This window comes from Ovis aries, chromosome 12, assembly GCF_016772045.2.
Source record: "Ovis aries strain OAR_USU_Benz2616 breed Rambouillet chromosome 12, ARS-UI_Ramb_v3.0, whole genome shotgun sequence".
Taxonomy (NCBI): domain Eukaryota; kingdom Metazoa; phylum Chordata; class Mammalia; order Artiodactyla; family Bovidae; genus Ovis; species Ovis aries.
Genome location: NC_056065.1, coordinates 5,295,760 through 5,320,255, shown reverse-complemented (window position 1 = coordinate 5,320,255; position 24,496 = coordinate 5,295,760). Strand labels below are relative to the sequence as shown.

The window sequence follows — 24,496 nt, the reverse complement described above, 5'->3', positions numbered from 1 at the left end:
TGTTATGGGACAGCCTGGATGAGAGAGGGCTTTAGGGGAGAATGGATATATGTGTATGTATCCAGTCCCTTTGTATGGCTCAGTCCCTTTGCTGTTCACCTGGAACTGCCACAACTTTGCTAATTGGCTATGTCCCTGATAGCTCAGTTGGAAAGAAGCTGCCTGCAATGCAGGAGACCCTGGTTTTATTCCTGAGTCGGGAAGATCCCCTGGAGAAGGGTTAGGTTACCCACTCCAGTGTTCTTCTGCTTCCCTTGTGGCTCAGCTGGTAAAGAATCCGCCTGCAATGCGGAAGACCTGGGTTCAGTCCCTGGGTTGGAAAGATCCCCTGGAGAAGGGAAAGGCTATCCACTCTAGTATTTCAGCCAGGATGAGTCCATGGGGTCACAAAAAGTCAGATACGACTGAGGAACTATCACTTCACTTCACTTCAATACAAAATAAGAAGTTCAAAAAATAAAAAATGAAAGTATGATTTTGTCTGTAGTTTAGAGACTAGATAGGAATAAAGCAATAGTGGATGGAGATACCAAGAAGGAGGCTTTTACCATCATCAGGATGAGATTTGGTGGTAACCATGACTGGGATTAAAGTAGATAATTAAGAAAGATATTGGATATAGAATGAACAAAATTTGCTCAAGCATTGGATTTTGGCAAATTTCTTAAAGTTACTGGTAAGAAAAAGAAGAGAATCAATAGTTAGCTTTAGGATTCAAAATGAATAATAAAGGTGTTTATTGAAATAAGAAATGCGGGGGAGGGACAAGTAAGAATCCAAAGATGAGAGAAATGGGGGTTGGGGGGGTGGTAGGCAGAAAAATGGTTCCTAAGATGTTCCTGTCCTATTCCCTCCAACCTGTGCTATGTTACCTTATGCGGCAAAAAGGATTTTGCAGTGTTATTAACTTAAGGATTTGGAGGTGGGGAGGTTATCCTCTATTATCTTGGTGGGCAATATAATTAAAGGGGTTCTTATAAGAAAAAGGCAGCAGAACAGAGTGGGAAAAGGCAACATCTGAAGCAGAGATTAGAGTGATGCCACCACAAGCCAAGGAATACCAGCTACCTCTAAAATCTGGAAGAGGCAAGGAACAGGTTTTTCCCTGGAGCTTTCAGAAGGAGTCAGTCCCATCAACACCTTGGTTTAGCACTGTAATACTCATTTTTAACATCTAACCTCCAGAACTGTTTTTAAAATCTGCACTTTTTCAAGATTCAAGGCAATTTGTTATAGCAGTATCAGGAAATCAATATGGAGAGGATGGGGACAGCCTGATCAGGGGAGAATATTGAAGGTTTTTTGGATTTTTAACTGAGAAAGTTGTAGCCATGGAACAAATGGAGTTTAATGAGGGCCAGAAGGTGCGAGAATATTGTAGGAAAAGGTTGAGAGTATAGTTAGTTTGTTGATTATGAAACTAGACTTCTAGAAAGGCCCATGAAGAGGATTTTGTAAAGGAAATGGATGGAAGACAATCAAAAATCTCAGGAATTGTTTGATCTGTTAAGGAAGAAAATGTACAATAAACAATAGATCAGCATAGAAACATATGAACCACATTCATCCAGAGGTCTTGAAATTTTTTTGTTGAAGTATAGTTGATATACAATACTATTTTAGTTTCAGGTGTATAACATAGTAATTCAAATTTTTATAGATTATATTCCATTTAAAGTTATTATAAAATATTGGCTATATGGTAATTCCCCTACATATGAATCTTCAAGTGGTGAACTTTCAAAGATGCAAATGTGCATTTACATGTCCAATCATGTAAGTTAGTCCACCTGTCTGGTGTACACTGTCATGTTCACGCCATCCTCCAGCAGTGGTTGCATTTTTTGCATACTCTATTGTACTGTATGGTATAGAGTCCAATAGTACAATATTCTTATTTCAAACCCAGAATGTCTGGAAGCAAGTGTAAAAGCAGCAGTGGTGTAGTTGGTACTCCTGTACTTTTCAAGATACTATACTGTAAGATTTTAAATGTTTATTTTGTGTGTTTGTCTTTTTTTTTCTTTTTGTATTTGTGTAAAAAGTAGTATAAACCTATTACAGTGCAATACTAGACAGAAGGTTGTTAGTTGGTTACCTAGGCTAACTTTATGGGACTTACAAACAAATTGGTCTTATGAAGGTACTCTCAAAACAGAACTTGTTCATATGTAGAACTACTATACTCAATATATTTCCTGTGCTGTATAATATATCTTTATACCTTATGTATTAAAACATAGTGGTTTGTGTCTCCTAACCCCCTATCTCTGTCCTGTCCCTCCTCCCACTCTCTCCCCACTGGTAACCACCAGCTTGTCCCTTATATCTGTGAGTCTATTTCTGTTTTGCTGTATTCATTCTTTTGCTTTATTTTCTAAATTCCACACACAAATGATCACATACAGTATTGGCCTTTTTTTTGGTCTGACTTATCAACTAGAGGTTTTTAATATTTTTGTGTATTATGGACTCCTTTGCCTATTTGATCAAGCAGGACCCCTTCTCAGAATTGTTTTTATAAATGCATAAAATAAAGTACACAGAATTACAGATAAAACTGGTTATACAGAAATATAGTTCTAGTTACGAATTTTTGGAGGTCTGTGGTGACCAAGACAAAAACCCTAGATTAAAAATTAGTAAAAGCAAAAGTCATTTGTTTCTGAAGCTAGAGTTAGAGCAAGTCATATGGAGAGTGGAATAATTTCAAATATCAAATGATGTAAAGTGGGAGGAGGGGTATGAGGATTGAAAAGGCTTCAGATATTTCAGTAAATATGTTAGCTCTTCTCTCCTCCGTGCATAGATATGGTTCATGGTGGAATAAAGACACTCAAGGTTGGAAATTAATCTTCACTCATTACCTCTTCACTGTTGGAGACCCACATACACACCGTCCAGCAAACCTGCGCTTACTCAGCATGTACAGCCTTAGTTCACACAAACATTCCAAAATACTGTCTTACCTCATTAGTCCTTTTATTAAAGTTTCAGTCCCTACCCTCACTAGGTGAAGAAGGGCAGTGTCCCAAAGGCCAGATATGTTTTTAATCTTCCATTCGTATCCATTAGACTCTCTCCTAAGACTCTATTGTGATAAAATCAACTTTGATCACATCACATCACAAGCCCCCTTTTATTTTTTAATCAACAAATTTATTTTAATTGGAGAATAATTGCAATACTGTGATGGCCTCTGCCATACATCAACATGACCTGGCCATAGGCACACCTGTGTCACCTCCCTCCTGACTCCCCTCCCTCCTCTTCCTCCTCCCCATCCCAACAGTTCAGGTCATCACAGGGCACTGGTTTTGGGTTTCCTTTGTCACCCATCAAATTCCCATTGGCTATCTATTTTACACATGGTAATATACAAGAGTCAATGCTACTCTCTCAAATCATCACACCCTCTCCTTCTCCCACTGTGTCCAAAAGTCTGTTCTTTACATCTGTGTCTTTTTTAATACTTTAATACTTTCCTTTTTAATACTTTAATACCACTCTTTCAAGGATTTTATATCATCCTTTCAAGATATTCTCAATAGAGCAATGGAAGAAGAAGCCAGATAATAGTAGGCTGTGGACAAAGGAATAGAAGATTCAATTCCCCAGGCTTACATCACAAGCTATCAGAATATGCCACTCATTACCACTTCTTTTTACACTAGTCTCCTAGCATCTGCTTTCTTCCTTCATTTCTGGAAGGTTTTAGCTCCTACCTCATGGCAAACTTCTCTACCATTACTCTTGTCATAATCCTCAGTGATTTGATATTCAGTGATGGTGCTTTCCAAATACCTTGTCTTTTTTCAACAATCCTGCCCTTTCCTCTATTCTGCCACTTATGCCCATGGCCATATCTTAGACCTTGTCACCATCAATAAATACAGTCCCTCCATAATTTTGGCCATCTCACTGTTCAACCACTAATCCTATCTTTCTAGTTCACCTCTAGTACCTTGATCCAAACTATCTCGGTATCTCTCAGTACCTACAACCCATTGTCTTTTCTTTCAATTTCACACCCCCTTAGTTTCCTCACTTTCATCCTGACCAGATTCAATTCAATTCCATGGTCCATCATATAATCACTGTCTTGCATTCTGCCTCAGTCGCCTTGCCTTCTTCCACTTTATTGTATTTATTACATGAGCAATCTTGCTTTGATTCATTTCTCCACAATTTTGCCCCTGTACTTATGAAACTGAATGTGGCTGGGGAAAAAAAAAAAAGTATGTCCATGAGGACTAGTCTAATGACAACTCATTTCAAATGGACCTTCGTAATGCAGGCTGGTGTTCTTACTACACTTACCTAATCCATTTACTCTCTCATTCTTCCAAGTGACTATCAGGTTTTTTTTTTTTGACATTGAACTCTCATTTCTCCTCCATTGTTCTTAATATGTTTATAGCTTTGGTTCTTTTCTTTTCTTTTTTAACAGAGAAAATAGAAAGAAAAAAAAAAGAAGAAAAAAAAAACAAAACGAAGAAAACTTCCACAAACTTCTCTCAAAATTTAATCTGAATATTTCTATCTGGTTTAGATAGTTCCTTTATCTACTGTTCATGGGGTTATACAGTTCACACCTTATCTAAGGCTAAATTTGCCACTAACGCACCAGATTCTATCTGTTCTTTCTTGCTCAAATACATCACTCTAGGAATTCCCCTCTCTCTCCAGAATTATTACTTGCCCCTTTCTACTGGATTTTTACCATAGCATGCAAACAAATTTCTCCAAATGCAGCAGACATAGTCCCTCTTTGATTTTTTTTTTAATTTTAAATTTTTTTTCTCCTAATGTTTCTTTTGCTTGCAACCCAATCTGACAAGATATCTATATCTGCAGAGCTACATCCTTCATCCCCTTGAGTTTCTATTTTTACTTAAGTGTTACCTTCTCAACAAAGTCTTCTCTGGCCACTATTTACAGCTGCACATCCATTCAAAACTTCCTTTCCTCTTTCTCTGCTTCATATAATGTTGAAATTTTTACTTATTTCTTCATTTTATTTCCATCTGACGATCTGCTTGTCTTTTGCCTCTCCTCACTAGAATAAAAGCTACTTGAGAAAACATGTTCATTTATCACTGCTATATCCCACAACCTAAAACATTGCCTAGCACACAAGAATGGGTACCATAATTATTTGGTAAGTGAATAGATGAAATGGTTAAATCTGCTAAGTTCAACCACTTTTTCAGAAAACTTGATGGTAAAAAAAAGGGAGATAGTTTAAGGGAGAAAGCATGGATGGTTTGGGGGAGGATTTGTTTCAGGGTTGGGGGTGGATATGTGTTGCTTTAACTGAACCCATTCTTTTGGAATTAGGCCCCTGATTTTTCCTGTTTCCACAGTTCCTTATGGTCCAGATGGACCACAATTTTTCAAATATGACAGTATTGACATATTGAACCAGACAATTTTTTGTTTGGGGGGGGGGGCTGTCCTGAGCACTGTAAGATGTTTAGCAGCGCCTCTGGCTTCTACCCACTAGATGCCAGTAGCACTCCCCTCCTCCAGCTGTGACAATAGCAAATGTCTACAGATATTTCCAAATGTCTCTGTGGGGTGTGGGAGACTGCGGGAAGAGAAGGGAGGGTGTGATTACCCCACTTGAGAAGAACTAAGGTAAATCAATTCTATCCCCAGCTCTAACCTGGGCAACAGCTTAGCCCTTGTCATCTGCTTGTTCACTGCTCTGATCTAGTAACTGGTTCAGCTGAGGACATTGACCCTATTTGGACAAATAAGAATTAGTGAAGGCACTTTTGAAAGAGTTATTGGACCAAAGAGGTTCTTTGTGCTGGAATGCCAAGCTGACGGGGCTTCCTAGGTGGTGCTAGTGGTAAACGACCTACCTGTCAATGTAGGAGACCCAGGTTTGATCCCTGGGTCAGGAAGATCCCCTGCAGAAGGAAATGGCAACCCACTCCAGTATTCTTGCCTGGAAAATCCCATGGACAGAGGAATGTGGCAGGCTACAGTCCATGGGGTCACAAGAGTTGGACACGACTTAGTGACGAAACCACCACCGCCAGAGAATGAGGCCAGCAGAAAAAAAAACAAAACCAGGGAATGAAACAGATTCCTAAGGACATGATTTGAGTATTTAATTCCCATTTTGACTGAAACAAGCTGCACCCTTGACCTTTTCTGTCATGCGACATAAAATTCCTCCTTGGTTTAAACCAGTGTGAGATGGATTTCTGTCACCTGCTGCTGAATAAGTACTGGCTTGAACACATTTTGTAGGTGAAAAAAGGCAGGCAGTGATGAGAGAAAGTATAGCTGAAGGAACAATCTCCTGGAAGAAACAGAAAGGGGTGAGAAAACTGTATAGTGTGTAAAAAGCGGTAAGTGAAATTGAGAATAAGGATGGGTAAACTTGAGAGGTGAAGAAAGAGGAACTAGAAAGCTATCTTGTGGTATTTTCATCCTCTGCTAAGATAAGGAAGGTCGTAAGATATAATATGGGGTTTTCCAGGTGGCTCAGTGGTAAAGAATCCACTTGCAATGCAGGAGACACTGGTTTGATCCCTGGGTCAGGAAGATCCTCTGAAGAAGGAAACGCCAACCCACTTCAATATTTTTTCCTGGAAAATCCCATGGACAAAGGAAACTGGCTGGCTATAGTCCGTGGAGTCACAAAAAGCCAGACACAACTTGGTGACTAAACAACAACTTATAGTAGATGGCTCGAGGTGCATGAACAGATGAGTTGGAGAAATGAAAATGGTACTGTGAATGAATAAGATACCCAACTGCATACCAATTGAAAGCAGTTTCTTAAGGAGATATCTGTACACTCATGTTCATGTGTGTGGTGGGGCTAAGTTGCTTCAGTCATGTCTTACTCTGTGCAACCCTATGGACTGCAGCTCGCTAGGCTCCTCTGTCCATGGGATTCTCCAGGCATGAATACTGGAGTGGGTTGCCATGCCTGCCTGCAGGGGATCTTCCCAACCCAGGGACTGAACCAGCATTTCCTGTGTCTCCTGCATTGGCAGGTGGGTTCTTTACTACTAGCACCACCTGGGAAACCCATTCACGTTCATAGCAGCCATATTCACAATAGCCACGAGGTGAAAACAACCCAAATGTTCATTGACGGATAATTAGATTTTAAAATATTGTATATACATACAATGAAATATTATTCAGCCTGAAAAAAATTCTGACACATGCTACAATGCAGATGGACATTGAAGACATTATACTAAGTGAAATAAACATCACAAAAGGACTAGTAAATGTATGGTTCAACTTATATATAAGATATCTTGAAGTAGTTATGAAATTCATAGAAATGGAAAGTTGAACGGTTGTTGGCAGGGGCTGAAAGATGAGGGGAATGTGGACTTATTCTTTAATGGAGTTGGAGTTTCAGTTTTGTAAGTTGAAAAAGTTCTGGGGATCTGTTGCATAGCAATGTGAATATACTTACACTTTTGAAGTGTACACTTAAAAATAGTTAAGACTAAATTTTGTTACATGTTTTCTTTACTACAATTTTTTTTTAAGATATCAAACAGCCTACAGAATCTAGAAGAGTAGGAGTAAATCTGTGGTAGTGAATGAGCAAGATTTTATTTTCTCAATAATTTAAATACTGGAACAGAGAACACTGACAGCCAGATTTAGTGTGGTGGGCGACAATGAGTGCACTGGGGGAAGGTGTTGTTGGATAAGTGTTGAGGGTGAGGGAATTCAGTTTGTGGGTTGAGTCTGACTAACATGACAAAGGAGAAGGCGATGGCACCCCACTCCAGTACTCTTGCCTGGAGAATCCCATGGATGGAGGCGCCTGGTGGGCTGCAGTCCATGGGGTCGCAAAGAGTTAGTCACGACTGAGCAACCTCACTTTCGCTTTTCACTTTCATGCATTGGAGAAGGAAAATGGCAACCCCAATGCACATGGTGGTGAAACTGGGCTCCCATCTTTACCATCATCAAGCAGCTGTTCTTTGTTCTGCTTGAGACTGATATCATGTAGGAGTTAAATCTTATGAAACAGTATCACTGATGTTGAGACCATACTAATCCACTTGTTGATAGTAGAATGGTTTCTTTCCAACTGATGTTCAGTAGGGTTTCAAGCAGTGAGGCATACTGAAATAGATTAATTTATATTTAGGAGACAGCATGAACAGCAGTGATGCAACTCAAAGTTTAAATGTGAGTGTTAACCTTCTCTCTATATATACCAATTACAAGTGCTATAAACAATGGAGCATCATTCAATTAAATGGTCCATCATATTACATGAAGGAAGCAAATAATAACTAAATTTTGCATTGATAGATATGAATGAAAATAAATGAGGAAGAAATTAAAACAATGGTCTCCTACTAACTTACTCAAATATTCATTCAACAAACATTTACATGATAGCTTTACTTTGGGCCCCTAGGGCTTTGGTTTCAGCACTCTCTCCCATCCTCTTCTTCTCTTTTTCTGCAACTCATCAGCAACAAGGAATCTTTTCTTCCTCAACTGCCACAGCAGTTTTTCTGTGTCTAGTTTATGGCAGTTAATGTTACACTATGATATGTATATGTCTTATTTTTCTGACTAAAATAAGTTCCAAGAGAGAAGAGGTGGTATCTTCATTTTATATTTTATAACTCACATAGGAGAGAGCAGCTTGAAGTCATATTTGAGCTTGAATTCTACCTTTGTCAATTACTGACCCCGAGTCTTTGGTCAAGAGAATTTTTTCTCCCTGGTTTTATCACCGAGGATATTATATGCCCACTCAGGTATTACCTTGGAATAATACACACCTTTTAAAGTTGCAATGAAGGCTAAACGAGATAAGGCATGAAAGAGCCTTCGCATAAGGCCTGGGCTTAGCAAACCTTCAACTGTTCACCCCCATTTTCTCCTGGAAACCTCAGGGGGGCTCTTCGTGTTGCCTGTCAACCTTTCTGTACTCCCTATTATTCAGGCTTCACCTATCATGGTGACAAATTAATACCTTCTTCTCAAGTCTTTAACATCTCCTTTTCTAATCTCCCTGTCAGCTGGTCATTTGCTTTTTATTCACTGAGAAAACAGAGGCGTCAGAAGAGAACTTCGACATGCGTTTTCCTTTTTTTTTTTTTTTTAGTTTTTTTTTTTTTAAATTTTAAAATCTTTAATTCTTACATGCATTCCCAAACATGAACCCCCCTCCCACCTCCCTCCCCATAACATCTCTCTGGGTCATCCCCATGCACCAGCCCCAAGCATGCTGCATCCTGCGTCAGACATAGACTGGCGATTCAATTCACATGATAGTATACATGTTAGAATGTCATTCTCCCAAATCATAGATCTCCCTCTCCTCTGAAATGAGTCCAAAAGTCCGTTATACACAATGGTCTCTTTACTGTCTTACTCAAATCATTCATCTTCCAAATTCCATATATATGTGTTAGTATACTGTATTGGTGTTTTTCTTTCTGGCTTACTTCACTCTGTATAATCGGCTCCAGTTTCATCCATCTCATCAGAACTGATTCAAATGAATTCTTTTTAACGGCTGAGTAACACTCCATTGTGTATATGTACCACAGCTTTCTTATCCATTCATCTGCTGATGGACATCTAGGTTGTTTCCATGTCCTGGCTATTATAAACAGTGCTGCGATGAACATTGGGGTACATGTGTCTCTTTCAATTCTGGTTTCCTCGGTGTGTATGCCCAGCAGTGGGATTGCTGGGTCATAAGGTAGTTCTATTTGCAATTTTTAAGGAATCTCCACACTGTTCTCCATAGTGGCTATACTAGTTTGCATTCCCACCAACAGTGTAGGAGGGTTCCCTTTTCTCCACACCCTCTCCAGCATTTATTGCTTGCAGATTTTTGGATCGCAGCCATTCTGACTGGTGTGAAGTGGTACCTCATTGTGGTTTTGATTTGCATTTGTCTAATAATGAGTGATGTTGAGCATCTTTTCATGTGTTTGTTAGCCATCCGTATGTCTTCTTTGGAGAAATGTCTATTTAGTTCTTTGGCCCATTTTTTGATTGGGTCGTTTATTTTTCTGGAGTTGAGCTGCATAAGTTGCTTGTATATTTTTGAGATTAGTTGTTTGTCAGTTGCTTCATTTGCTATTATTTTCTCCCATTCAGAAGGCTGTCTTTTCACCTTGCTTATATTTTCCTTTGTTGTGCAGAAGCTTTTACATGTGTTTTCCTAATCACATCTCCCCACCTGCCTTCATCTGCTCCTGCATGTTCTGCCTTTCCTGTTACTAAGGCTGGGCTCCTGTCTAAGGTCAACCTCCTGCTTGAACACTAGATCCCATTCCTCCTAGCTTAGGATATTGCTCCCACAATTTTTCCTTTTCTTTCCCTGTCATTTCTTTCCTTCCCCCTAGATCATTCTCTTCAGCTTATAGGAATAGCAGCTATTTCACCATTCTTACAAATATGTCCCTTTGCTTCTTATCCTTGCCATTACTCAACTTATCTACTCCTCTCTATAGAAAAAATCCTTGAAAGAGAAATCTCCAATTTGTCTCCTTTCATTCTCTCTTAAACTCACTTGTGTCAACTCCAATGTGCTTCTTTACCTCTACACCAAAACTGTTCTTGGCAAGATTACCAGCAAATCTTATGCTAAACCCAGGTCAGTTTTCACATTGATGTTACTTGATCTATCAGCACATTCGACAGGGTCTGTCACTCCCTCCTCCTTAACGCTCTCTCTTCGCATGACTCCTGGAACACCACACTCTGGGATTCCCTCCTGTATCAGAGCAGCTTCTATGCTTCTGTGTCAGCTCCTTCCCACTCCATGACTCCTAATGTTGGAGGACCTAGGGCTCAGCATTTGGACTCATCTTCTTCCTTTGCCTATCTCACTCCCTTTATTGACCTTACTCAGTTTCATTATTGTGTAAATCTATCCACTGACAAGACCCAACTTTGTATCCCAAGTCTGGTCGTATTCCTAAAATGTTGAGTTGTACATCCAGCCATCTTTTTAGCACCTGTATGTGGATATCTATTAGATATCTTACATTTAACAGATATCCAAAGTGAACTGCTCATGTTTCTCTCCGGTCCTGATTTCATTCTCAGTTGTCTTAATTAACAGCAATTCTATACTTCAAGCTGCTCAGGCCAAAACCTCGAGGCATCATCATTGACTTCTCCCTTTCTCTCATACTCTGATACAAACTGTCAGCAAATTCTACTGTCACTGTCTCAAAAATGTATGAAGAATCTGACCTCTCCTCACCAGGCTGGTAGTAGCCATTCATAACTTATTAGAGTTTAGTGATAGCATCCACATGGAGGCCCCATCTTTCACCCCTGGCACCTACACTCTCATCTTGGTGCAGCAGTTAAAGTGATCATTTGCTTCCCTGTTTAAAATCCTTCAATGATTCTCATCTCAGAACAAACACCAAGTTCATTACAATTACCTAGCATACCCTATAGGGCCAACAATCTTCACCCTCCTCGCCGTGTGTGCCTCCAATGCAGCAGGAACATGCCACCTTCTATGGTCTTCATGCTCACTGTTCTTTCTTCTTCTACAAGGCTGAGTCCTTGCTTCACACTAGTCTTTGCTGAACTGTCATTTTCTTAGTGAGGATTTCCCTTCTAACTCTCCTTCCCTATCTAGCCCCTTTTCTGGTTTATTTTTTCTCACAATATTTATTGATTGATTGATTCTTATGTTGCTATTTATTTAAATATGTGTTGAATAGATGAATAAATTTTAAAAAAACAGGGACATGAGTCAGCAGTGTGAAGTAAGTAAACAGATTCTATGCATAATTATTAAAGACCTATGCAACAGATCCGTATATATTTAGTACTATGCTTATTGATAAATATAAATTGAAAGAAATTTTGACATAGAAATTAATAAAAATATTTAAAACTTCATTAGATACCAGTTTGTCTTCTGATTAGTTTGCTGGGCTGTATGGGTCAGCAGAGTATATGTCTAGTGCTTCTAAATGAACATCTTCTTTATGGTTTGTATTTGTGTAGTAATTGCTAAATGGAAAAAAAAAAAGAAAAGAAAAAATAAATTCTTTATTCGCTGGCCAAGATTACTATAAAGGTGTAACAGTTGTTTTCCTTTTTGCAATTCCCAACACATGGTAAGTACTTTTTATGGATGATTTCATTTTATTGTCTTAACTATCTTATAGAGTAATCACTATAATCCCCATTTTTTGAAAAGACCCATAAAAATAATTTGCTAAGCTACTAAGTGTCCAAATCAAAAGTTTACATTGAGCAGCTTTATCCAGATCTTTTAATGACTAATAATTAGGACTCCCAGATTGAAAAAAGTTATAAAGAAGTTTTCACTTTATAATATGATCATAAACTTACCTTTGGAGGACCAATCTTCCAATCTAACTTAAAAAGTAATTTTTTCATATTTTATGTTTAATTCAAAATACTTATATAATCATGCAGCACTAAAAGTTTTAAATGACTTTTAAGACATTTTTACTTTTTTTCTTTCAAAGCACATGTACTCTGCTGTGCTTCTAAAACATTTTGTCAAAATTAGCAAAAGACAATAAAATGTGATTGTACTATCGTGCAGAACTCTGAGATAAAATAATACAAAATTACTAGGGAAGAAAGACTACCACTAAGGGTACTTACATCTTGCCACTCACTATCACATTTAAGAGGTCAATTTACATATTTAGCAGGAAGATACATTAAAATTATTACAGAAGATAATTTTTAGGTTAATATGAGATTTAGGTTTTATTGAAACATCTTAGAAGGCAAGGAGAGAATAACATAGTCTCTTCTTCACATGTTTGAATAACTTCAAAATATTTAATTTTGTTAGTAGACATTGATTTTTAAATGATCCATTACTCGTCTTACTTACAAAAAGTATTTAAGGCAGTTCAAATGTCTGTATTAAATATAAGAAACTAAACTGAAGTCAGTTAGAAAATGAAAATAAAACGAGTGATGCTTAGGAGTTTAATTTAACATATATGTTTAGTTCATAATCAACTGAGGCTCTTATGTATAGTGTTTGATATAAAAGTTATGTTAATAACTTTGTTAATAACTTTAATAATCAGATAGGAATAGTACAAATTATTTGAGCTTATAGGTGTTCCCAAAGTTTACAAATTTTCCTACACAGGTAATGCTCTGATAGCAAACTTTATAAAAGGAAGGAAGGAGATAGAGACCACCTTTTCTATTTATTTAAATGTCTTTTTAAATTACTCTTGACTAAAATTATGTTCTAACTTCCTGTGAGAAAAGCCATGCAAATGACATCTCTATGTTTGTTTTCTTGAGACCTTTAATTCTCCTGAATTCTATGAAGCCATTTTCTCCCACCTTCCTTTCCTCCTACTTCTGACACTTCCTTCCCCCTCTTGCCTTTTAAGTATTACTGCTATTCTTAGACCTGTTTTCATCCTTGTTCTAATCTTCTATTTTGTTTGGTACCAACAAATTGTGATTTAAACATCATCTACCTGAGTCCAGGCCTCTCTCTTGAGTCCTGGAAGAGGGTGCCTAGAAGTAGCCAATCAGAACTGTACCACTTCCCCCCACAAACCTGTCCCTCTCCGTTTTTGGTCAACCATTGGATCCATCCAGTGGCACCCACTTGATTCATACTTTGTGTCCCCTTCTTCCCACGTTTAGCAATTCACTAAACCTTAAAATACTGATTGAATGAAGGAGGAGAAGGGGACAACAGAGGATGAGATGGTTGGATGGCATCACCAACTCGATGGACATGAGTTTGAGTAAGATCCGGGAGTTGGTGATGAACAGGGAGGCCTGGTGTGCTGCAGTCCATGGGGTCTCAAAGGGTCAGACACGACTGAGCGACTGAACTGACTGTACTGAAATCCTGAAAAGCCTATTGTCTTCATAGTGAAAATGTTTCCTTTTAAGGTTTTTTTGGACGTGGACCATTTTAAAAGTCTTTATTGAGTTTATTACAATATTGCTTCTGTTTTATGTTTTGACTTTTGGTCAGCAGGCACGTGGAATATTAGTTCCTAACTGGGTATTGAACATACACCCCTGCATTGGAAGGTGAAGTTTTAACCACTGGACTGCCAGGGAAGCCCTTAAAGATAGTTCCTACATCTATTGCATCCTCTTGATCCTCACCACTGCTGCTTTGGTTGACAACTCAGTACTGTCCCTTTTTAAAAAACCAAAAATCTGAACATATTGTTTCTTTGCTTAAGATTCTACAGGGTAAACACCAGCTCCTTGTCATAGCATACCAGGCTTTTGATGATCTAACTTTCAGACCATCTTTCCCCAAGACTGTTAAACATCAGTCCCATGAGATGTTAAAGGCATTTTATGAGAAAAAAGTTCAGCAAGCCCAACTTGTCTGAGAGACTCATTTTTGAAAAATTAAATAGGCTTCTTTAGTGTAAAACCTTTGCCTGGAGAATCTCAGGGATGGGGGAGCCTGGTGGGCTGCCTTCTATGGAGTCGCACAGAGTTGGACACGCCTGAAGCAACTTAGCAGCAGCAGCAGCAGTGTAGGACCTTAATTGGTCTCATAGTCATTGTGAATCCTTATGAGAAAAACGTAGCATGAAGTATTTCCCAATCTTATTTGTTCATAGAACACCATTTCCCCTGAAATCATCCACAAAACAAAGTTTATGTGATAAACTCTGATAAACACTACTGCCTAAAGTACCTCTCAACTGTAGACCCTTGCCAGACCTACTGTGCTTAGGCCCTTCCAGGCTTAGAACAAACTATTCAGGTTCAAATATGCCATTATTACATAATTTCAATGCTACCCCCTTCATGTCTGATGCCTACTCTAGGCATTACAGAACTGAGAACATTGCAGTCAGATCATTTAGATAGATCCAAGTGGCGTGGCTTGTTAAAGTAATTTTGCTGGAGTTTGTGGGTGACATGTTTATGGTGACATGATTTGGTCATGCCCCACTGGAAGTTATTTGAGATTTGGCAAGACTTTACCTGATTATCCTCCCTATCACTAGCATTTATTGATCCTTAAGAACCTGGTCACACAGAACATTCCTTGGCTGATAACTGATGATATCATTTGCTAAAAGTGTATCCTTTGTACCTATCAGAATATTCTGCAATTTCCATAAGATTTTATGTATCAGAGGGGATCTTTTATGTCACTTAAACCTATGCTAACTTCAACTTCAGTGTTTCCCAGGCATGTCAATTTCTTACAAAGTTCTTACAATATGTGATGGAAAGACAAGTACCTGGGTCTTTACTCAAACGGCACCTTCTACTTGGAATACTTTTCTCTACTTGTCTGTGAGGCATACCTACAACATCTTCTCCACTATGAAAGCTTTTCTGATCAAAATTCCTAAGTACTGACCATTTGATTGCATCCCCACCAAACATCACATAACCTACTCTGGCAATAATACTTTATGGATACAAATTTTTTTTAATAATAAATTTAAAATAAAATGAAAAAGTACATCTAATTTATGGATGATAAAACATAATATAGCAAAATGTAGAAACCTAGTAGTATATTTAAATAGTCATGAAAACAACAATTGAGTTGTTTAAAGATTGCTTAAACAAATAGAAAGGCCTAGTATGTTTCTGTATGAGAAAGCATTACAGAAAATGTGCCAATTCTCAAAGGTTAACCTATAGACCTAAATGTAATCGCAACATATCTGTCTTTAGAAAATGACAGATCATCTAAAACTCCTATAAGAACAAACAGAAGAAAGAGGAAAATCTTTAAAAACTATAAGGAGGGGATTCTTGCCTTGTTAGAAGTTATAATATCAGAAAATTATACTATTTGAATGTAAAGTGGTTTGTGATAGAAAAATAGGCACATCAATGAAACAATAAAAAAAGAGTCCAGAAATACAATATATCCAGGTACATTAATTATTTGATATATGATCAAGTTGGAACTAACTTTCTGGAAAACCATTTGGCAATATTAACTAAGCATCTAAATGTTCATACACTTATTCCTAGAATTCTAGGAATCTAAGCTAAGGAAATACGGAGATGTAGAAAAAATTTCTTTAGGTTTTTCTTGTTTTTATTTATTATGAAAATAAATGTGGAAGCAGCTTAAAATCTATACAATATAGATACATATTACAGAAAAATATGCAATCAAATTGGTAAAAATAAAATGTGATTTAAATATAAAAATAGGCTAAATGAAAATAAAAAATTAAGGTGGGAGACTATAAGGCCAATATTGCAGTTTAAAAAAAAAAGAAATAAGAAAATAATCATATAGGCAAATGCCAAATATCAGCAGTTTTTATGCCTGGGACTTTTTCCTATTTTTTAGATTTTTTATTATGTATAAATAAATATAATCTTATCTGTATAAATATCATTCAAATGAAAATAATGCTTGCTATCTTTTAAGTTCTTACAGAAAGGATATTCTGTTTAACACAGATACCTATTCCAGTTATCACATTACAGTATTTATTTCATTTACCTTGTGCTTCTGTGTTTAGCTTCAGGAAAGAAGTCAAAATCTTTCGTGCATTTTTGTCAAGCAGGCATCAAACTTACCGTTCTCTGTGTTTTAATATCATGCGTAAGGTGACAACACCCAAGCAGAAAAGAGCTATTACCCCTGCAGAAAAACCTAAAATACAAAACAAAGTATTAAATGATAGAAAAATGCAACCTACATTGTTTTGAAGTGATTGTGGGGCCTGTTCCTAGTGGTGGGAAAAATGTTATGTGACTTTTTTGCTTATTCTTCTTCAGCCATACAGATACTAAATTCCGAAATAGTTGTATGTGGGCTTACGTTTTGGATTTAATCCAGTTCATATTTATTCTAAAGCACCAAGCATTTGACAACAAGGTTCAAGTCAAGTTTAGGTTCAGCTTTTCTGTTCTTTTCAGTTTTATTAGTAATATTTTTGTCACTGGAGTGAAATTAGAAGCTCAGGACACCAGGATTCCATGACTTTTCATACATCATTTAACTCTCAGTTGTGGAATATATTTTGCCACTGCAGAATAAACAAGTCTGTTTTGATAGTGACCAAATCATGCAAAAGACCAATAGTTAAACGAAAGTTTTATGTGTGGTGCTCAGTAGCTCAGTCATGCCGTACTCTTTGTGACCCCATGGACTGTGAGGTACTTCTGTCATAGAATTCTCCAAGCAAGAATACTGAAGTGGGTTGTTATTTCCTTCAGGGTATCTTCCCAACCGAGAGATTGACCTCACATCTCTTGCATCTTCTGCACTGACAAATGAATTCTTTACCTCTGTACTATATGGGAAGCCCAAACTTTTAGCAAACCTAAACTTTTGAACTAAAAACTGGGAGTAGCTGATCAAGTCATTTGTTTCATCCTATCCAAAAGTGACAGTTTGTGATGTGAAGTGCACATTAAAAGAGCCTTAGAACACTTTAAAAAAATACAATTTCTCATGAGTTCAAATGAAGAAACTTAACAGGCAGGATACAGGGCTTCCCTGGTGACTCAGATGGTAAAGAATCTGCCTGCAATGCAGGAAACCTGGGTTGGATCCCTGGGTTAGGAAGATCCCCTGGGGAAGGGAATGGCAACTCACTCTAGTATTCTTGCCTGGAGAATTCCATGGACACAGGAGCCTGGTGTACTACAGTCCATAGGGTCGCAAAGAGTTTGGCATGACTGAGTGACTAAGCACAGCACATATCAGTTTTGTTCAGTCGCTCAGTCATGTCTGACTTTTTGCTACCCCATGGACTGCAGTACTCAAGACTTCCCTGTCCATCACCAACTCCTGGAGCTTACTCAAAGTCATATCCATTGAGTTGGTGATGCCATCCAACCATCTCATCTTCAGTTGTCCCCTTCTCCTCCTGCCTTCAGTCATTCCCAGCATCAGAGTCTTTTCAAATGAGTCAGTTCTTCACATCAGGTGGCCAAAGGATTGGAGTTTCAGATTCAGCACCAGTCTTTCCAATGAATATTCAGGACTGATTTCCTTTAGGATGTACTGGTTGGGTCTCCTTGCTGTCCAAGGGACTCAAGAGTCTTCTCCAACACCACAGTTCAAAAGCATCAATTCTTTGGCACTCAGCTTTCTTTATAGTCCAACTCTCACATTCATACATGACTACTGGAAAACCAAAGCTTTGGCTAGAAATACCTTTGTTGGCAATGTAATGTCCCTGCTTTTTAATATGCTATCTAGGTTGGTCATAATTTTTCTTCCAGAGAGCAAACATGTTTTAACTTCATGGCTGCAGTCACCATCTGCAGTGACTTTGGAGCCCCCCAAAATAAAGTCTATCACTGTTTCCATTGTTTCCCCATCTATTTGCCATGAAGTGATGGGACCAGATGCCATGATCTTAGTTTTCTGAATGTTGAGTTTTAAGCCAACTTTTTCACTCTCCTCTTTCACTTTCATCAAGAGGCTCTTTAGTTCTTCACTTTCTGCCTTAAGGGTGGTGTCATCTGCTTAGCTGAGTTTACTAATATTTCTCCAGGCCCTCAAATTTTACATACATTGTATAAATTACCATTAGAAGTTTTATTTTAGAATTTAAGAAAACTTACCGGCAATAAGAGGAGCAAGTGAACCTAAGGAAAATACAAAATCATGAAAACATTAGTCTAGTTGTATGGCTCCACGTAGCTCCAAATACAGTGAATGTCTCAGAAATTAACACTCATATCCCTCTTCTTTAAGTCTACTTAAAAAGATGTATCAGAACATTGAATTATACCCAATTTTTCTTCATTTTTTATGTAACAACTTCATTGGCCTTTAACATTTTTTCCACTTTAAGGTGAGGTAGTTCACTCATGGAAAAAAAAAAAAAAACAATAAACTCAACTTTATAATCAGGGATTTCTCAGATCAGAATGGAAACAGCTGTTACAACAGTTTAGTTAGCATATTTTTGGAGGTCCCTGTCATATCAGTAAGCACTTATAAATCAAGATTCAGTAATAGCAGAAGTCTCAGGAGCAACTTCTTTCAAAATACAGTCTGTCTTTTGTATCTGTGGATTCAACCAACCACTAATCAAAAAATATTTGAAAAAGTAAAATATTCCAGGAAGTTCCAAAAAGCAAAGCTCACGCTGTGAGCCCAGCATCTATTTACATAGCATTTACATTGCATTGGGTATTATAAATAATATAGAAATGATTTCAAGTATATGGGAGGATGTGAACAGATTATATGCAAATACTATGCCATTTTACATAAGGGACTTGAGAATCTGCAGATTTTTTAATCTAAGGGGGTCCTAGAACCAATTCCCCTGAGGATACCAAAAGACCACTGTATAAGGCTGTGAGTTTTGCACCTTTTAAATCAGTGCTCCTCTCTCTTTATATTCTTTCTTTACTTTCCCAATCTTCAGAAAGTCTCACTTTTACTACAATAGACCACTGACTTCAAATTCTTATGTTACTGTACCACTGATCACAAACCTATATCAATTTAAAACACAGGAGTCCCTAAAATTGAGGGATAACCCTCTGTCTCTTCTTTTCAGTGAAACAAGTAGAAGCTGCAGAGAAGCTGTTTGCACTTACTGGGTGATTTGCAAACAGCCAAGGGAGGGTTCCATCGGTGATCTTCCTGACACTGGCTCTGGGGACTGCCTTCTAGGGTATACCCGTCTTCACATGCTAAAGTGACAACAGCTCCATATTGATACATTCTTCCAGGCTCCAGCCCATTCTGGATTCCATTTAGATGTTCTGGGAAGCTACAGTTCACCTCTGAAATTAAAGGAATCTAATTGAATCTGTGTCATATTTTGACCTTTAACTAAGAATGGAGATACTGCCCTTCATGGAAAGATTTATGAAACCTATTTATTCTATCTCAGTTAGTAAAACTTCACTGAAATAACACAAAATTATATCCTAGGCATAGACTTTTAGTGTCAGCCATCTACCTCAATAACACCCTGGTTATCAAATAACTATCTTTCTTGTGCTTTAGTCTCTAAACCAGTAATGAATAATTTTTGTGGCTTCTTAGAGAAATGATGCAGGATGAATGAGTGATGTTAAGACTTCTGAATTATTTCCTCAACTTCTACTCTTGTTCTCCAACTCTTCTTAGATGTGAATGCTTCCTCTTTTCTTCTCTTGTCTTTTCAGTGTAGTGGCCAATAGTGTGAGATTTGGGATTTGAACCTAACTCTAGGGCTTTCAAGTTGCTTGACTCTGTATAAGTTATAACTCTCTCCATTCTACTAGGACCTCATCGATAGTACAGGAATAATGACACCAGTCTCACATGGTTCTCATGAGGATTAAATGACAGAAGGCATGCAAAGTGCTCTGTGCCCTAAGTGCTCAACTAATATTTAGTATTAACTCACCACTCATATTTCATATGCACTATTTATGAGAGTAAAAATGACATTCTGAAACTTTGACAAGTATATCCATAATCCTACCACCACTTACAGGGAAATATGCTCAAAGAATTATTTTTTAGGAGTATTTTGTCAAATGCACACTTATAACTAACCACAGTGCACATTTAATCTGTATTAGTTGTTTAATCTACATAAATTGTAGTTGTTTAATCTACATAAAGACTTCATCTTTCCATATTTAAATGACTACATATAGGATAGCTCATATAGACTAGGCCTTCAGCCATTTTCTTTATTTTGCAATATTTAGATTATTTCATCTATTAATCCAATTAAATACATTTAATTGGATTAAATACATTAATTAAATGTATTTAATTAAATGATCCAATCAATGCATCTATTTGGCTATTTTAAGTTGAAAGTACTTAACTGAAAATATCTACTTGGGACAAATTTTATTTACAAAATAAGAAAACAAATAGAGAACACACCTTTACAATATGGGGCAGGTCGGTTCCAGGTTCCTTCATGTGTGCAAAGAAGGAGTGCCTCTCCCACAAGCAGGTAGCCTTGGTTGCAGCTGTACATAATTGACATTCCAGGAGAAAATCGAGTTATGTCTCCACCAGTATGATTTCCATGGGAGATCGTAAATGGACGTTGACAGCCTAAGAAAGCTTAGACATCGATATGAAAGGATTTTTAATTTAGTACAGAGGAACACATAGCCAATACTCTGTAGTTGATAACAATACAGAAAGAAGGCAGGCAACAAGCCAACTGATCAGTATCCAAAAATACTCATTCCACCCAAACCAAGCAGTACAGGACAGATTTTTGCATTTCCTACTTATACCATATATGATCTGAAAGCAAATGTCAAAAGTAAGATAATGAAACATCAGTGGTTGCAGCCTACAATTGTAATCTATCAAAGAACAGTAATCTTTTCTTTTTAAATGGTAGAAAGACTGTAGTCAACTGTCACACCTTCAAATATCTACAGGCACGAGGAAGTGATGCCAAGTTATACAGCACCTATCTTTCTAAAAGTGGCAGCCAATACCTAATTCAAGCTACTGGTACCTTGCAGGAAAGCAAAGGGGATCCTCACTGTATCACAGATTCACAGTTTATCTTGGGCAGTAGCGATGGGTCTCACTTAAAATAAGACTGCTGTGCTAGACAAAAATAAACAGTTCTGAATTCAGTTCTTGGTTGCCAGTTGGCATTCTCTGTTGCAGATAGCCACTGACAGGGATAAAACTACCAATGACAACTAAAATTACAAGACAATTAAGTGGGTTTTAAGGCTAGCTCCACTCTCCAGAATACTCAAATGTCTCTTTCTGGCTGATAGCACAGCCTTAAATAGGAAATTATCAATCAATGTTACTGCCAAACATTTGCTGAAAAAGGTATGTGCATTTTTGCCATTCTAAACTGATAAAAATAATAAATTTGGAAGATCCCTTAAATTTAGAAGTTAACCATTATCCTTTCATGTACCTTTTGTCAACATGCTTGGAAAGAAAAGGGAAAACAAAACACGGGCTGAGAAAATAAGACAAGCAAGTATTTTGTAAAAATAACATGGTTACCTAAGCTTTTAACTTGCCTTTCTATAGGTGAAATGACAAGCTCACATTCAAAACCCCTTTTTAAAAATTATATGTAACACCCCATATTTTATTCCTTAAAATATCTTACCCTTTTTGATGCAAGTTGGTACACCTGGCACCCATTTGTTGTTGGTATGGCATCTAATCAAGTGACTGCCATTCATGACGAAGCCAGGATTGCAGGCAATATGTAATATGTCATTGTGGGAATATGAAGAATAAGTTTTATTTAGCTTGTGTCCATGCATGACTTCTGGGTTAGGGCAGTGAGTCACAGGACGAGATTTTATGCACTGCGGGGCAGGTCCACTCCAAGATCCATTTCCTTTAGAATCAATTATGCACCGTATACTTTTCTCTCCCAAGAGATCAAATCCTTGATCACATTCATAAGAGACTTCATTTCCATATCGAAAGCCTCCTGGCAGCACACCCCTGTGCTTCCCATTATTAATCCTTGGTGGATCCTTACAGTTGATAACTGCAGAAGAGAACAGGAAATTCTACTTCAGCTGGTACACCATAGTGGACAGTCTTCATTCAGATACAAATGTAACTATGCAACTGTGTGTACTGCACATAGCTATAAAGTTGTTTTCTGGAGGAGGAAATGTCAATCCACTTAATTCTTGCCTGGAAAACTCCATGAACAGAAGAGCCTGGCAGGCTACATTCCATGAGGTTGCAAAGTGCTGGACATGGCTGAGTAACTGAGCACACATAAAGTTATTTAAATTTTAGATGCTGGATCATGCTTTCTTTAAAAAAAACTTTATTGAATTTTTTGACTCTGTGAATAATACATACTCATTCCAAAATAATTCATAAAATAAAGTATAAATATAGACAAAGGAATAAATACAGCTATGTTTCCATGAAATAAATAGTTTATATTGTTATTTTTTTTATTTTTAGCAATTGACAGGCCTACTGCAAATACAGTCATTCCTCAGCACCCACAAGGGACTGATTCCAGGGTCCTCCATCAGTACCAGATTCCAAGGAGACTTAAGCTCTTTATGTAAAATGGCATAGTGTTAGCATTTAACTTATGCACAGCCTCCTATATATTTTAATCACCTCTAGATGACTTACAATACTGAATATAACATTAATGCTATCTAAATATTTATAAATACAATGTAAATGCTAAGTAAATAGTACCCAGAACATAGCAAATTCAAGTTTAGCTTTTCGAAACTTTCAGGATTTAAAATATATATAATATATATTTTATATATTATATATATATTTTATATATATTATAAACTATATATATATATATATAATTTACAGTTAGTTGACACAAAGTTATGAAGCCTGCAAATACAGAGGGTCAACTGTATTCATTTCCTACTTGACAATTTTGTTTCCCACTGCCAGTACTACCTAAATACTAAAACATGTTTTATATAAACTAAGCTAAAACACATACACTGCTGAGGCATAGATTAGCTCTACAGTGACCTATCCTCTTTACCTCTCTACAATCCCATGGACTTTTTTTTTTTTAACTTACTTTCACAAACTGGAATCTTTTGGAACCAAACCCTATTTTCATCATCTTGACATTTCTGATAAATGTAATTCTTCATCCGGTACCTAGAGAGAGATTATAATACATTTTCTCTTCTTAAAAATCACATCTCTGAAACCTAGCCTCCTCAAATCACTAATATAGAGATACTTCTAAATAGGAAATTTGGCACAGAGGAGTCAAAAGTCTTGGCCCTTCAAGTAAGAAAGCTGCTTTAGACTTAGAGTGCTCCCAGCAAAGACATTTCCATGTCAAGAAAGGACTGAAAAGTTAGAGATGGTAGTTAGACCTTTATAACCTCACATCCTCTGTTAATGTGACAACGAAGAACCTTAAAAGGTAGTCACCAGGACAAATTGAGGCTAGAATTAATGCACAAAGCAAGATGGAGGCCCTTTATGAGAATGAATCTTACTAACCCATCTTGGCAAGATGTATTAGCTGGTACCACAGGTGAACCAACTGGAGGTTTTTGAACATCTTCTCCCAGAGGTTGGCATTGTGCTTCTAGAGGAGCAAAGTTGAAATTACTTATATGTGCTTGATATAAAAAAGAAAGACAACTCAGGAACTGAAAATACCTTCACACCGAGGGACAGACGGACTCCAGTTTCCTGAAGGCATACAATGAATGGATCTGTTTCCCACAAGCAAGTAACCAGGGTCACAGGTGTAGTCTACAGTCATCCCAGAGACAAAGAGGACCCTATTTCCACCTGTATGCCAACCATGGTGGAGCCCAGACGGTGGCTGACAGCCTGGAGATAAAACTTCCCACATAAATACCAACAAAAACTCAAGAACGCTAAGTACACAGCATTTGACAATAGACAATCTGAAACTTTTAAGCAAAAGAGCAAGCCCTTATTCATTACTGAGTGTTTCCTTCTCTTTTGAAGGAAACTGGCACCTTAAAAACAGATCCTCTGAACTATCTACCCTGACTATATCCCAAATCCAAGGGAGCATTTGCGTAAAGAACATATACA

General features: G+C 37.5%; 1 protein-coding gene across 1 annotated transcript in view; it reads right to left on the bottom strand.

Moving 5' to 3' along the window:
• The window catches only part of CR2 (complement C3d receptor 2), a gene marked incomplete at its 3' end in the record, with an annotated part of 63,273 nt that overhangs the window by 27,077 nt on the left and 11,700 nt on the right, over positions 1–24,496 (bottom strand). The window contains 9 exon segments of the mRNA NM_001009724.1: positions 7,920–8,121; positions 11,907–12,012; positions 16,555–16,630; positions 18,556–18,579; positions 19,546–19,734; positions 20,840–21,025; positions 22,059–22,451; positions 23,490–23,572; positions 23,927–24,014. Of these exon segments, the coding sequence (NP_001009724.1) occupies positions 11,922–12,012; positions 16,555–16,630; positions 18,556–18,579; positions 19,546–19,734; positions 20,840–21,025; positions 22,059–22,451; positions 23,490–23,572; positions 23,927–24,014 (1,130 nt within the window).